Below are 15,374 nucleotides of genomic sequence, written 5' to 3' on the forward strand. Positions count from 1 at the left end.
GGGGCTCACACCTGTGCCTGAATCTGGAGTGGATGGGAGACAGTACCCCTTGTTCTAGGACCTGAAACAGCTAATTACAGCTGTGCAGGGCCCCCATCCTAAAGAATCCTGGAATGTGTAATTTGGCAGAGGGGCTCTGAATTGTCTGCTGGAGCTCTCTAATGCACCCCACTGAGCATTTTAAAGTCAATGAAACCACAAATCCCAGGATTCCTTAGGATGGAGCCATGACAATTAAAGGTGGCATCAAAGGCTCCTAACTGTTCAGTCTAATCATATCCTGCGCTTCCCAGATGAAGCCATGCACATGGCCGTCTAAAGGGGGCGCCCTAAGACCAGCGAAGGGCACGTGGTGGCGCTGCAAGTTAGACCGCAGAAGCCTTTGTGTGCTGCAGGGTCAGAAGACCAAGTAGTCATAAGATCGAATCCACGCGATGGAGTGAGCTCCCGTGGCTTGTCCCAGCTCCCGCCAACCTAGCGGTTCGAAAGCATGCAAATACAAGTAGATAAATAGGGACCACCACGGAGGGAAGGTAACAGTTTTCCCTGTCTAGTCGAGCTGGCCATGTGACCACGGAAACTGTCTTTGGACAAGCGCTGACTCTAAGGCTTGGAAACGAGGATGAGCACCGCCCCCTAGAGTCGCACACGACTGGACTAAATGTCAAGGGGAACCTTTACCGTTACGTTTTTAAGACCAGCGAAACCTAAAGTCTCGTATCAGTGGCATCTGGGGTGACACAGAAGCATTTTATGGATGCTGGCAGGAAGAGGGAGAGCGCAGTCTTGCGGGACCTGCCTGGCTTTTTGCGACAAGCACGAGATCTAACATCTGGAGCCAGGCAGAGAAGAGGAGAAACCGCTGGAATCAAAGAGCCCGGGAGCGCGGTTAAGTCTAAGTACTACCGGTCTTTCAAAAAAAAAAAAAAAAAAAAAGCCCAAATCCACATACATTGGCCACCCACCCACCAGCTTTCATCCCTTTTTTTCAGTGGCAGGGGGAGGGGTTCTGGGTGTTGTTCCGTTCACTTGTTTGGGAGTCGGAAATGCTTTCCGACGGAGTCTAAACCACCGGAGACCCGCCGCCGAGGGAGCCGGATCAACCGCCGGCGTCTCCTGTCATGCTTCCTGAGGCGCTCCGGCAAATGAGAAACGGGATCCGGCTGAGCGGCTGGAGGCGCGTTCGGGGCCGAGGAAAGCGGCAGACCGGGCGTAACCTCTGTTAAGGGGCAGATCCCCTTCGCTGATGTTTGCATCTTTCCAAACCAACCACCCAAGCCCTCGAAAAGTTAGGGGGGCGCACCATCGGGGTTCAGGATCCGAAGGGGGTCAGAGAGGATGGAAATTATAGGAGCTGCAGCGCGACCCGCACGACGGTTTGTTTGGAGAATAAAAAAAGGAGCTTTTCTACGGTTGAAGATGGGCTTTAATGGAGACCCGCGGGATGCCCCGCTGCTGTCTTTTCTTAAAGGGACCTGGCCAGAGGATGGTCGGAGCGATCCTGCCTTTGCTCCTGCTGCTACGTCACCAGTGCACATCTGTCTTGGAAGGATGACTTCCGTAATAGGCGGGTCTTGAAGGCTTGTCTAGGGAGACTCATGAATGAAAGTAGCTTTTAAAAAAGCCACACACACACATCCTTGCAGAAGCCCAGGTGTTTTTTTTCCTGCCATCAGGCTAAATGCAGACGCTTCTGCAGCAGCAATCCTCTGGGTCATGAGAAAGGATGAAAGCTGCATCTCTCTCAAGCATCTCTTTTCTCCAGCAGAATATGGGAAGCATCCTGCCCGGCGCCAGATGCTTGGCTCTTTCTGCATCCATTGTCTTGCTTTGGCTGAGGCAGGTTCCAGCTGAGGAGTCAGGATGGACAGGTAATCCTTGTCTTCTTAGGCAGAGCAGCAGTAAACAAGGGGCGTACATTTTTTTCCCCATGAGGAAGCAGGAATAATGAGTAGGAATAATGCATGAGCCGTCATCAAGGCTATAATGGACCTATAATATTGTGAGCATTTGAACAGAGTGTTTCTCTGTCGTTAAAAGAGAGCTTGCGTGAAATAAATGATTTAATTGGAAGCCTATGGTAAAAAAAATAGTTATAGGATTGCTTTTTGTTTTTGCATATACGTCAGATTGTGCACAACAATGGCAAGTGTGTAATGGGAGGGGTATGAAAGTTGCTTGTCTCTTTTCTTTGTTGATGTTTATTCTGCTAGCCAAGAAGCTTTCATTGAGAACAACACAGTTGTTTATGAAAGGATGTTCAACAAGTAGTTGGGAGGGTGTTACAAAGACAGAAATGGAGATTTTTGCTCTCCTCTTAAAACACACCAAATCCTGTGTCAGCAGAAGCAACAGGGATATTTGAGAGATCTGTAATTAGAGGTGAAGCTTCGCAGTTGGGCTGAATGAAGAAGCCTACCATTGTAGGTTAATCATAGGGCCCCAGCCTTTTATCTGTCATAGTGACAGAGTATGAGAGACAGAAGGTGGTGGTGGTGGTGGGGAATCAGGAAGGTGGTAGAGATTAAAGTGTGGGGGACTGAGGTCGAATTCCCATTCACCTGTTAAACTAGTTTGATCACCTTTGACCTCTTAGTTAGACCTACCTTACAAAGGTGTTGTGATAATATAATGAGGAGGAAGCATAACTGAATGCTGTCTTGGAGGAAGGGTGGAATGTTACTATTATAAATATCTAGTAGGGATCCAATCTAGTCTCCCCTGTTCTTCAGCCAATCAACTCTTCATTTTCCTTTATTTTCTTTCCCATGAATTTTACATTGAAAGGGCAGCTGTAACAGTCTATACTTTTTGATTCTCATTATATATTCCAGCTTTCTATACTTCACATGTTTTTATCATGCCCTGGTCTTTCTTCATTCCTTTTTGTTCTTCTTCAAGTACCACCCTCTCACTGCAAGAAACTTGATTCTGCAACAAATCTGTATTTCAAATGCTGCTGCCTTTGTTGTAGTTGCCTGTGTTGAAGTCCATGATTCAAATTTCTTGGCATACTGTAGAACTCAGAATATACAGTGCTGTACAATGTGCGTCCTCAAAGCCAGTATTAAAGGTCCCCCCTCTCTTTCCCCCCTTTTTTCTTTTTTGGGAGAGTTTGTTAGTTGGTTTGGTTTTTTGGATGTTACGTTGTTCATCTGGAAGAATCTGCTCTCGGGCACTTCTGCTTTGACCTCTGCTCTGTGACAATGATCCTGCAACACTTACCCTCTACTGTAATCCTAAATTTATTATAGCTGGCACTAGGGCTATATCTAGAAAAATTGTCATAGTAGGATGCAAAGATTTTGGTGAGGCAGATCTTTCTGTACATGTATTGAAATGCATGCAGTGCACATACAACAGAGGGTACACTTCCCTCATGTATATGTGTGTGTGTGCGCAGATGCATGTTTCATTGTTAAGATTCTATTTCATGACATTTAGAAGGCTGCACAGAGTTGGAGTAAATTGTCACCACTGGGAATTTAATAGGTGTAATGTAAATCAACCACAACATCATTACATTCTTCATGCTAGAGACACCATTGAACTTTCACATGCCAGGTCAGGGTGTCAGACCCCTGAACATCTTCTACAAAACTTTATAGACCTCTAGGGAAAAATCAGAAAAGTTGTGTTGTTGTCCTGTGTTGAATGTATATGTGTGTCCTGCCTCCCTATATTTATAATTATTTCAGTTGCTTATCTTTCCCTTCAAACAGTAAACAATCTCTTATCTAGGACCTGTACATTATAGGGGGTATGATGCAACAAAGAAAAAACAATTACTACTCGTAGATTCTATTGTCTCTGCACTTTCTGTAATTCTAAAAATTTGTAACTCAAAATCTGGCAAGCTGCCATTCTGATGATAAACATTCTTATCTTGCAAAGCCTGAAGGAATAAACGCCTTATAACATAGAGCATCGGAGCAGTAGAATACTAGAAAGCTAAAGTCCTGGAAAACCAGAGTATTGTAACTATAGAAAGTGCAACTCCTGCATCTTTAGATTATGCCTTGTTATCATTTATACAACTTGTTTAACTGTCAGGAATGTTACCTTGCTTAAATGAAGTGTTGGCTAATTGTTTTGCAATGATTTTAGTAAACTCTTGTTCAAACTTTGAATTCAAAATAACTTTTCATTTCAGGGCTACTTTTCTCTACACTCTGCCTTAATTATTTCAACACCCTATATACACAAATGTTCAAATCTTGACATACAAATTGCTTCGGGATGGTGGGACAGAAATAAATCTTTGAACAAGGGAAACAAACAAAGAAACAGCTGTCCCTATTAAGAATGCCACATTGGATTTTTGTAGGGCATTGCCACACTTACCATAAGATTGAACAATTTGCATAGCTTTGGGAAAGCAGTCCCCAAGTTCTAAAAGTATTCCTTCTGTCTTCAAAATCCTGGTGAATACCCTGGTTAAGAATAGCAGCAGAGTCTGCAGGGAGCGGCCTTGGTGGTTTGTTTGTGGGAAACAAGAGTTCCTGACTCAGGTTTTGGGTTTCTTTCAGAGGAATCTGCACTGTCATTATACCTTTCATGTTATCACACATTTTCACCAGCAAACATGACAGAACTCCTGGGTCGCTTTTAATTTTGAATGGCACAGGTGTGTGCTTTTGGAATTATGCATTGGCAGAAATCCTGTTCGAAGTACACCTGTGGAAGTGCTCCAGGTGTTACACCCAGGGAGCCTGCAATGTGCATGTTGATTGCATGTTCCATCGCCAGCTCCTGTCAGGATTTCTGTGCAATGCCAGACCTGCTCAGTCCCTGCCAACATGACCAACGGTTGAGACCACTGAGAATTTTAACAGAAAACATCTGAAAGACTGCCTGTTTGGGGACAGCTGATGTGAAGGATGCTACTGATTGGCAATGAGACATCTCCAGGGAACCGAAAGAGATGGATGACTTAAAAGGGTCAGAGGTTCTCTGATGACCTTTCCTGAGTTTGTATTGGGACTTTGAATAGTTTGCTTATGTTTTCCCAGGGATCAAGGAGGGAAGCCACTCCCAGATACACCATGAAATCATAATACCTCAATGGAAAGCAGATGGAAGTTCTGGCAATAATAAGGTAGGTGGCTTCACCTTAGTGATGGGAAAAGGTATATGCTTCCTGGAGGTATCTATCTGTGGACTAGATCAGATGGAAAACTCTTTAATCTGTCTAGACTGAGAGTGAAGACCAAAGTCTAGCTGAAATACATGTGAGACTTCCTCTTCACTGAAGATGCAGCTGCTGTTGCCCATTCTGCTGAAGAGCTCCAACAACTTATGAAGTTTTAATAAGGCCTGCCAAGATTTTGGATTAACAATCAGCCTGAAGAAAAAACAAGTCATGGGCCAGGGTATGGACTCACTTCCCTCTATTACCATCTCTACACAAGAACTGGAGGTTGTTCATGATTTCGTGTACCTTGGCTCAACAACCTCTGACATTCTCTCTCTAGATGTCAAGCTGGATAAACACATTGGCAAAGCAGCTACTCATTCACTCTAGACTCACAAAGAGAGTATGGTTTACTAAGAAGCTGATGACACATACCAAGATTCAGGTATATAGAGCCTGTATCCTGAGTACACTCTTGTAGTGTAGTGAGTCATGGACCCTTTCTGCATGGCAGGAGAGGAAGCTGAACACCTTCCATATGCGTTGTCTCCAATGCATTTTTTGTATCACCTGGCACAACAAAGTTCAAAATAGAGTAGACCTAGAATGAGCTGGAATTTTTAGCATGTATGCACTACTGAAACAGCAACGTCTACATTGGCTTGGGCATGTCATGAGAATGGCTGATGGCTGGGTTCCAAAAGATCCCCCGTATGGAGAATTAGTGCAGGGAAATCGCCCCAGAGGGAGACCACAGCTGCAATACAAGGATATCTGCAAGCAGGATCTGAAGGCCTTAGAAATAGACCTCAACAGATGGGAAATGTTGACATCTGAGCTTTCAGCCTGGAGGCAGGCGGTGCAGTATGGCCTCTCCCAATTTTTAGAGATACTTGTACAGCAGGCCAAGGCAAAGAGCCAGACCCAACACCAGCAAAATCAGGGAGCTGGACAGGGGACATATTGTATTTGTCTTCAGTGTGGAAAGGATTGTCACTCTCAAATTGGCCTTCTCAGCCGCACTAGACACTGTTCCAAGACCTCTATTCAGAGCACGTTACCATAATCTCTCGAGACTGAAGGATGCCTACACAAAATGCCTTTGAGAGAACTGTTATCCTCTTGATCTGATCATTGGCAGGAATAATTAGTTGCTGGTTTGCTGATGCAAGCTGAATCAAAATAATGTGTGAAAATTTTCTGTGGCTCTTCAAAGTGGGCATCTTTCAGGAGATTTAAAGCCATTAAGAATTGTTTCTCATATTTGTTCAAATATCTCTCCTGCTACTTTAAGCGAATTGTCATATTTACGCTGTGACACAGGTGGGCCCAAACTTACATATTTATTCTGCATATGCAAAAGTACTTTTTAAAAAAAGAATTGCTATTTTGTATATTAGACTGTAAGCATCCCTTATGTGACTTACTTTTTGGTACCTCTAAAATTTACCTGCAGTCCTATGAGAAAACAACACAATGATAGCTCCCAGGTGTAATACATACATACATACATACATACATACATACATACATACATACATACATACATACATACATACATACATACATACATACATACATACATACATACATACATACATACATACATACATACATACAAGGCCTTAGGAATAGACCTCAACAGATGAGAAACCCTGACATCTGAGCGTTCAGCCTGGAGGTAGGCACTGCATCGCGGCCTCTCCCAATTTGAAGCGACCCTTGCCCAGCAAGCCGAGGCAAAGAGGAAATCACAAAAGCAGCAAAGCCAGGGAGCTGGACAGGGGACAGATTGGATTTGTCTTCAGTGTGGAAGGGATTGTCACTCTCGAATTGGATGGATGGATGGATGGGTGGGTGGGTGGGTGGGACCACTTTATATATATGTGGAGCCTATGGAAATTAAGTCAACCTAAAAAGAAAAAGAGCTTTATGGCCTTGTTCAAGATGCAGAAACTTTTCTATTAGACCATCAAATTTTTTTGAGTAGGTAGATTTCATGTTCAGCAAGACTCTTCTTCAGACTGGCTATGGCAGAGTTTGAGAGGGGAGATGTTATTTATGCTTGTTTTTGGAAAATAAGTTAAAAGGAAAAAATATATAGAGCCTATGGGAAGGAGATGGTGGTATCCTTATACAGTATTCATAATGCAATAGGGCTTCACTTAGCTGCTCTCATCTCTCATTTCTCATTAAATCTCAGTTTGAGCATGTTTGATTTTCATCAAACCATCTAGTTTATCCCTAGCTGAAATGGGATTGAAATCATTGTGTAGCCAGAAGTAGGGTTTTTTTTTTTTTTTGGTATTCCAGATGTTTTGGACTTCAGTTCCCAGAATCCCTTGCTACTGTGGTCAATGTTAAAGGACTGTCGGAGCTGCAGTCTGAAATATCTGGAGTGCAAAAGATTCCCCACTTCTGGAGTAAGCCGTTTAGCCAGAACTAGGAGCACTTCACACCATTTCCTCTACTTGAGGATCCACACCCTCTTCTTGGCCGCTTATCCATCAAGAAATGTTGCCATGAACTCAATTTTGAGGTTGCAACAGCTGGAATAACTGCAGCTGCGCTTCCAGAAGTGTTTGCCAGCTGTCTTGGCATGAAACCCAGCTTTTAGTAAGGCCTCCCCACCTGGTTGTGGTACAGTGGCTGTTTGTGTATTCACAGGAATCTGATTGTCTGACTAGATGTTAGATGTAGGCAATAGCACTGTTAGCCTTCCATCTGCTACAGGCCTGAGGCCAATACAGAGAGTTTCTCAATCCCCTACACAGTTATTTCCTGCAGGAAAAGAAATGCCACAAGTGTTCAGCAGCATAGTCAGAGGAGGTAATTCAGTTGTTAGTCTGTGTTTCTGTGGCAGAAGCACCAGATGGGTGTGAAGCTTGGGTAGCTAAATGTCCAACTTTGCAGGATATCAGTTCTCTGCTGGGAAGTCTTCTCAATTAAAAGTGAGTCCAGCTCAACTCCAAGGGACACGAGGAGCTTTAAAATTCCATGTTAATCATTATCATCTTGACAGGAGAGCAAGCAGGGAGGCACCCAGCTTACATGGTCATCTTGGAGGAAGGGTACTGTTCATACACTTACTATTGCATCTCATTTCTCCTTTTTCCGTCAAACTTTGCTGGGTTTATATCTGTATCTTTGAGACTCTGCATGTAGGAGGGATTGATCCGAGGCATGAGGGAGGGGGCAGATGGCCCCCTGTCCCAGGACAGAGGTTCCTTCTTGGCAGAATCACAACATGAAGAGCAGTGGTGGCATGCCCAGCTCAGGGAGGTCAGACTCCCCCGCTTCATAAAAGATTGCAGATGGTCCTCTTAGCTCTCTTGTTCCAGGGAAATGTCCAACTTGGTTTGCAATCCTTGGCTTCCCAGCATTGGCTGTCAGGCAAGTCATCCAATGACTGGATACTATTTCCTTATGCAGCTATGCTGCTGTAACTGATAAAGTTGTGGCCCTTTTTCTATCCATCTCAATTGACATTCATGTGTGGTTTCCTTTATTGAGTGGGTGCTGCTCATCCAGACCTGCTGCCTGGGCTCACGAGGTATATCAGAACCTTCAGCCCAGGTGTGTGTGTTAATGAAGTTAAATTGTAGAACATGCATGAAGTTATATAGTCCTGTGATATTTTATGGAGTCATGTGGAAGGCTTGCCTGAGCTTCTCTAGAACAAGCAGAATGCATGCATAAAACCACTTGTGATTTGAGAGTGACAGAGTCAGGCGTTCTTGGATAAAAAAAGCTTTTTCAAGAACTGTCAGTTCCTGAATTCCTTGTTGCCTATACAATGAGGAGAAACAGCTGATAGGAGAGGTAAAGCGCCATAATAATCAGGAACATTGATCTGCTGGACTGTGGAGCTTGAACGACAGAGTTACAAGTCCAGAATATGTGTGTAAATGTTATACAGTACAAACAAAAATACTGTCCTGTCATGTCTGGTTATAAATTCAAATCCAGCAGCCAGAAGGGTAAGAAGAATAAACAGAGAGAAGCAATAGCAGCTGAAGGAAACCAGTGAAACTTCAAGTATTTTGAAACCAACAAGGCCTTTGATATTTTTGTTTCAGGTAACACATGACAAGCCAACCAAATGCTTTCTTTTTTCAGGCTGAATATTGATATTAAACAAAAATAGTAAAAAGCGTTGGGAGTTAGGGAAGAGCAGGAAAACCACAGAGTGGACCATGGTACAGTTTCAGAAATGAAGAAAATATAACCTCAGAATTCAAATAGAATTTTTTCCTTCATGATTCATGGTATTTTATGTTTTGGCCATAATGGGTGGGTGAGTGAGATGAGGGTTCATTTTTCAAGTCTGCACTGAAGGGAAAACTGCTTCTTTGGTGGCTGGGCTCCAGCTGACTCAATCATTGTATTCTTGTGAACCCCAATTTCTCAGAAAAGCAATGAATGATCAAAACTGTGAGAGGAAGTCTCAATATTACAGCAGAGAAGAAAAGAAGTGCTGTAGATCTGAGAGTGATATTCCACATATATATTACCACAGCCATCTAAAAGACAAGGACATCAATGAAGTAGTGTAGCCAGACATTAGGAGATCCTCTAGAATAGTGGTCCTTGGGTATTCTTGGACTACAACTACCAGAAATCCTGGCTGGCATAGCTAGTTGTGAAGGCTTCTGGGAATTTGTCCTAGAACATCTGGAGACCTACTGCTCTATAAGATGGGACATGTTTGTTCACCACATTAAGGATGGGACCTCATGTGTAATCTTGGTGCAATTTTTAGCTTCCTAGGAACTAAGATTTCACTATTTTTCCTTTTAAAAAATCAGCAGGAACTAAAATTAATCATTTAATTTTTTTCATTAATAGTAAATTGTATGTCTAATATATATTTGCAACAATAAGGATATGCAAAGGAAGGAGAAGATGACTTGTTACTTGCCTATATATGTTGACTTCCACTAAATGAGTCCATTAGCTAACTGTTGCCAGTAATAAGCTGATGACTAATTGGAACACTATTAAAAAATTGATTTGCCAACTTCCCTTTCTGAGGCAATGTCCGTTGCTGTAGTGAGACAACTCTTATTCTTGTTCAGAACATGTTTTAGGTAACCACAATGTGTCCATATATTTGCATATTGTAAGACAAGTTATTGACCAGATAAGTCATCCACGTACAAAGTGTGGGATTCTAGTGTCCTCCATGGCTTCTCAAAGGGGTATCATTCTGGATGCTTTATTTTATTCTGCTTTGTGTTTCCTATTGCTTCTTTCAGTTTATATTGAGGTCCTGTGTATGGATCACTCCGTGCTAGGAAGAAAAGCACAGTAATTCAAGGACAATGTTTAGGTGTTTACAGATATTCTGAGTATTATATTTATCATTTATGCTGTGTTTTATGGACGTGGTGGCGCTGCGGGCTAAACCACAGAAGCCTGTGCTGCAGGGTCAGAAGACCAAGCAGTCGTAAGATCGAATCCACGTGACGGAGTGAGCTCCCGTCGCTTGTCCCAGCTCCCGCCAACCTAGCGGTTCGAAAGCATGCAAATGCAAGTAGATCAATAGGGACCACCTCGGTGGGAAGGTAACAGCGTTCCGTGTCTAAGTCGCACTGGCCATGTGACCACGGAAGATTGTCTTCAGACAAACACTGGCTCTATGGCTTGGAAACGGGGATGAGCACCGCCCCCTAGAGTCGAACACGACTGGACAAAAATTGTCAAGGGGAACCTTTACCTTTACCTTTATGGATACAAACACTGTATACTTACTCATTTTTCGTGGCAGTATACTTACAAGTAAAGATAAAGAAGTAAAAAAAACCCCAATGATGATGATGTGCCACCAAGTCAAATCTGACTTACAGTGAACCTTTTCAGAGTTCTCTAGGTAGAGAGCACTCAGAAGTAGTTTACTGTTCTGGGGGCATTCTGGTGCAGTGCAGCTTGCCCAAGGCCACACAAGCTGGATCTTCTAGGATGCCCAGTGGGGAATTGAACTCACAACCTCTAGCACTACAGCCAGAAACTTAACTCACTGAGCTATCCAGCCAGCTAATCATTCCATTGGTAGTTTTAAATTGTTAAGATGGCATGGCACAGCACACAGGAGACTGAGGAAGCATGAACTTGTAGTAAGACTTATGTGTCTCATCTAGGTTACTTCTGGATCCCAGCAGTGATACATGCAATGCCATTTGAAAACCAGAGCTATACATTATCTGGAAGCGTGCTGTGAACCAGTAAACCTGCAAAACAATGTATATTTTTGCAAGAGGGAACTGAGCTATACTGGAGTAGTGTCTAAGGAAACATGCGTAGCATAGGGCAGAAGGTTCTGTGCAGACAAAAGATTACAAACCAGTGCAATCTACAAAATGTTATGTTTATTGCCTTGTGCTGGTAAGACCACCACTTAGGAAACAAGTTTAGATGTTCATATATCTGTCTAATAAACTCTGCCATGAACAAACCTTGTTAGCATACTCACAACTACTTCCCTTTACCCTTTGTGGCAGGAACAAACAAACCAGGAAATGTGGCTGATTTATTTGTTATGTTAGATGAGTTGAGGCAGCACCCCAGCCATCAGATTTTAGATGTCATTCCCGGGGAGAAGTTGTTAGTTGGTCAATGTATTCTTGTATTTTTACATCTAGAGGTGAGGAGAAGTGTTTGGGAGATTTTCTGTCTCTTAGACGAAAGCAATTTGAGGAGCTTTGGACAAAATTCATTCTTGACTTGGGCTGGTTGCCATTTGTTCTTCTTTCTGAGGCACCAAAATGCCATGGGGCTGGCCTTCCAAGGAAGTCGTCTACTAACTATAGCTTCTTGCTGCATCTGAACTCAGAAACCATCATGAACATGTTTGGAATGAGACAGAATATGAATCCATGGTTTGCAGCTGACTTATTTTGAACTTGATTCTTAACCAGTTTTTTTGGTTAGTGGAAGCCTTTTGGTCTGCTCCCTGCTGCTGGAAAGGAACAGGGTGGATAACAATCAATGATGGTTTAAAATCAGATTGATTTAAATCACAATTTTAATAAATCATTTTTAATTTAAATAATTAAAAATGATTTTTCAAATTTTAATTTGTGATTTAAATCCAATCTAAATCATTATTTAAATCAAATCCACCCTGGAAAGGAATAAGTCAAAGTGAGGTACTCATGCCAACAAGGCTCATTCATATTTCAGTTTATTAAACTATGGCATGACCATCCAAGTGTGTCCAATGTTTGTGTGTGTAACCGGTAAATTTTATATTACACGCAGCATCCACCCAGAGCTGAAGTTGGTATATCAGCTGAAGGAAGAAACTTTATCTTGGATATTACGAAAAATGAGTAAGTAATTCATTCTGAAATCTTGTATGATAAGAAAGGGTATACAGATATTTAAATACATAATTCTGTTAATCTGTTTGGCAAAGAGTTATATGACAGTTTCTATTGTTTGCATTGCAGACCACTGTAGTACATATCACAGATGGTTGCTCCAGATTCCTTCCATGATCATGGAGGAATGAATGTTCAGATGAATATGTATAAAGTATGTGATTAGAGAATCTCATTGAGCAACGATGCAGTCCTCTGGATATTGATGAGCTGCAGTTCCCTTCAGCACTAGCTATCAAAGAACGGTGGGATCTGCAGGCTGACAATATCTTGAAGGCTACACATTGTCCACCTCTCGTACTACGTACATGCACCTGCTTGTTACTATGGAACAGACTCCAACCTGCTCTGTATATAACATTTGAGCCACTAGCAGCTTCTTTTCCTCCTAAATCTTATTTCTCTACTGTGCTTCTGTGCTTGCCAGCAGAGGTAAAAAAAGCTGGAAGGAGGGGATTCAAGCAACATTGGAAGGGTTCAGCATTCCTTTTTTCCTTTCTTTCAAAGTTCTTCCCCGTGTAGGTGAAAGTATGAGGTGCTATCCAGCTTTATTGCGTCAAGCTATGGTGTGATGTATATCTTGCTTCCAAGAAGTTAAAGGAAAGACAGCAATGTTTTGAGTTGCATTCTGCTGTTCCTTGCAACAATGTCTCTCTGCTCTAATGAGCAAGACATTGAAATTCCCATTTACAGCATTATTGTAGAAGGCAAGGAGGACGGACTACAAATGTTGTCCTGCTGGGTTACCTATGGCAAATGAGCTAATACTGTAAGTATGTGTTATGTACCATCAAGTTGCATCTGATGTCTAGTGACCCTAGTAGGGCTTTCATGGAAAGATATTTGAGTGATTTTCCTAATGCCACCCCTCGCATAATTTTCCATGGCTAAACAGGAAGTCAAATACAGGTCTCCTAAATCCTAGCCCATCACTCTATCCACTACTGTGTAACTATGAATTGGTTTAACAGAAGCCATATCTTAAGGCTAATGCTGTCATTTGCTCTGTACTTACGTAACTGTAAGAGAAACTCTTTTCCTGTTTCTGTCAGTGCCAGAGAACATCTGGCTAAAGAGCCAGAGACCAGAAGTTCAAACTGTGCCTACCAGGAGAGGGTCCAACTGAGGTCAACCAGAGTATTGATGGGTTACATGCCCTGTCACCTACGTAGCCTTGGGCAATCTGCAGAGTTCCAGTGGAAGGAGGGATTGGTAAACCACTTCTGAGTATATACCTAGAATACCCTGGGAAGGTTTGCCGTAACTAGGAATCAAATTGATGGTGCATAATTATATTTAATACATGGGTAAGAAACATGTGGCCTGTGGTCTCCATGTGGCCTACAATAGTTCACAGAATTCCCCAGCCAGCACGGCCCTGATCCTGCTGACCAGAGTATTTTGGGACCTGTCTTCCAAACAAGGAGTTTCTGATTAAGACATGTGCCACAAGCTTGTTTATTCTTTTGTACCAGCAAAGATGATCTGTTTGTTTGGCTTGATTGAAAAGATGTCTGCACAATAACACCTGAATCAATCTCCTGCAGAGCCTCTTAGGAATGTAGGAAAACCTGTTAAATAATGCAAATGGTGCTTTCTACCAGTTTTTTTTTTAATTGTGCAACATTCTAAGAAATATGGTAACATTTTTTGGGAGGTTGAAAGATATTTTGTGAAGACAGATGCAAAGTGAAAAATTGACTACAATTAGTTTTTGCATCTAGAACTAAATATAAGAGAAATACCGAGAGAGAGCTGAAGGGAATCCAACTGTTGTCCCTGCTTTAGTAAAAGACATTTATGCATCATCATATTTTGGAAGTGGTGAAGTAATGTTAAATGCATTCAGAATACCCCTGTTATAAAGTCAGGTCAGATGTCACTGACAAAACAAAGCCTTTTACTCAGAAAAGTCTTGAATCTGCTCCCCAGTGTTACGTTGGTTCTGTATCCCACTGTAAACATGACCTCTGCCCATTTGCTCTTAAATTTCCAGCAGCCTTTTTAATGGTCCAGAACTGCAGTGGAAGGTAAGCCTATTAATGATGTTATCAATTGGCAGAAGCCCGATTCTCGGAGCAAAACATTAGCCCTAGATTAACTCTGAGCATGATGACATCACATCCAGGTGCCTCCTGGGAACGGGGCTGTGCTATTTTCATCCAAGCCCTGCTCTGAACAAAGCAGAACACGTATATTGTGTTGACTTCCTGAGAGAGGCCCGTATTCATCCAAGCCAGCTTTCACAGCCGTTCTACTTTTCTATCAGAAAGCAAGAGAAAATGAACAGGACTGGTAATTGTGTGAGATACATAAGAAAGTTGCCTTCACCCTTGTACTTACTTTTGTTAAATTCACAGTTATTGTAGCAATCTACCTATGCCTCTGTAACAGTAGCTAGAGGGACACACATTTCCTAGGAGGAAGTACAGTATTGCACAGAAAGTTTCAGGGTTTGCTGGAACAAGCATAGGAAGTGCTTGATTTCAACATGTTTGTAAACAAAAGAAGAGAACCACAGAATTTGTTCTCGATTGTCCCAGAGGGCAGGGCACACAACAACGGGCTCAAGTTAAAGGAAGCCAGATTTAGGCTGAATATCAGGAAAAACTTCCTAACTGTTAGAGCAGTACGACAGTGGAACCAGTTACCTCGGGAGTTGGTGAATGCTCCAACACTGGAGGCATTCAAGAAAAACTTACATAATCAACTGGCAGATATGCTTTGATTGTGTATTTCTGCATTGAGCAGGGGGTTGGACTTGATGGCCTTGTAGGCCCCTTCCAACTTCACTTTTCTATGATTCTATGATTATAATTATGCCCTATAGGGTAAGGACACAAATTTCTATGCTTTTA

At 42.4% G+C, this 15,374-nt stretch overlaps 1 protein-coding gene across 1 annotated transcript in view; it reads left to right on the top strand.

Annotated features, from left to right (window-relative positions):
• The first annotated feature begins 1,147 nt into the window (after window positions 1-1,147).
• ADAM19 (ADAM metallopeptidase domain 19) overlaps window positions 1,148-15,374 on the top strand; it is a 75,118-nt gene continuing 60,891 nt past the window's right edge. Inside the window, exons 1-3 of the mRNA XM_072989985.2 lie at window positions 1,148-1,871; window positions 5,013-5,098; window positions 12,395-12,465. Of these exons, the coding sequence (XP_072846086.2) occupies window positions 1,727-1,871; window positions 5,013-5,098; window positions 12,395-12,465 (302 nt within the window). The 5' untranslated portion in view covers window positions 1,148-1,726. The remainder of the gene's footprint in view (window positions 1,872-5,012; window positions 5,099-12,394; window positions 12,466-15,374) is intronic.

Source organism: Pogona vitticeps, chromosome 2 (genome assembly GCF_051106095.1).
Source record: "Pogona vitticeps strain Pit_001003342236 chromosome 2, PviZW2.1, whole genome shotgun sequence".
Lineage (NCBI taxonomy): Eukaryota > Metazoa > Chordata > Lepidosauria > Squamata > Agamidae > Pogona > Pogona vitticeps.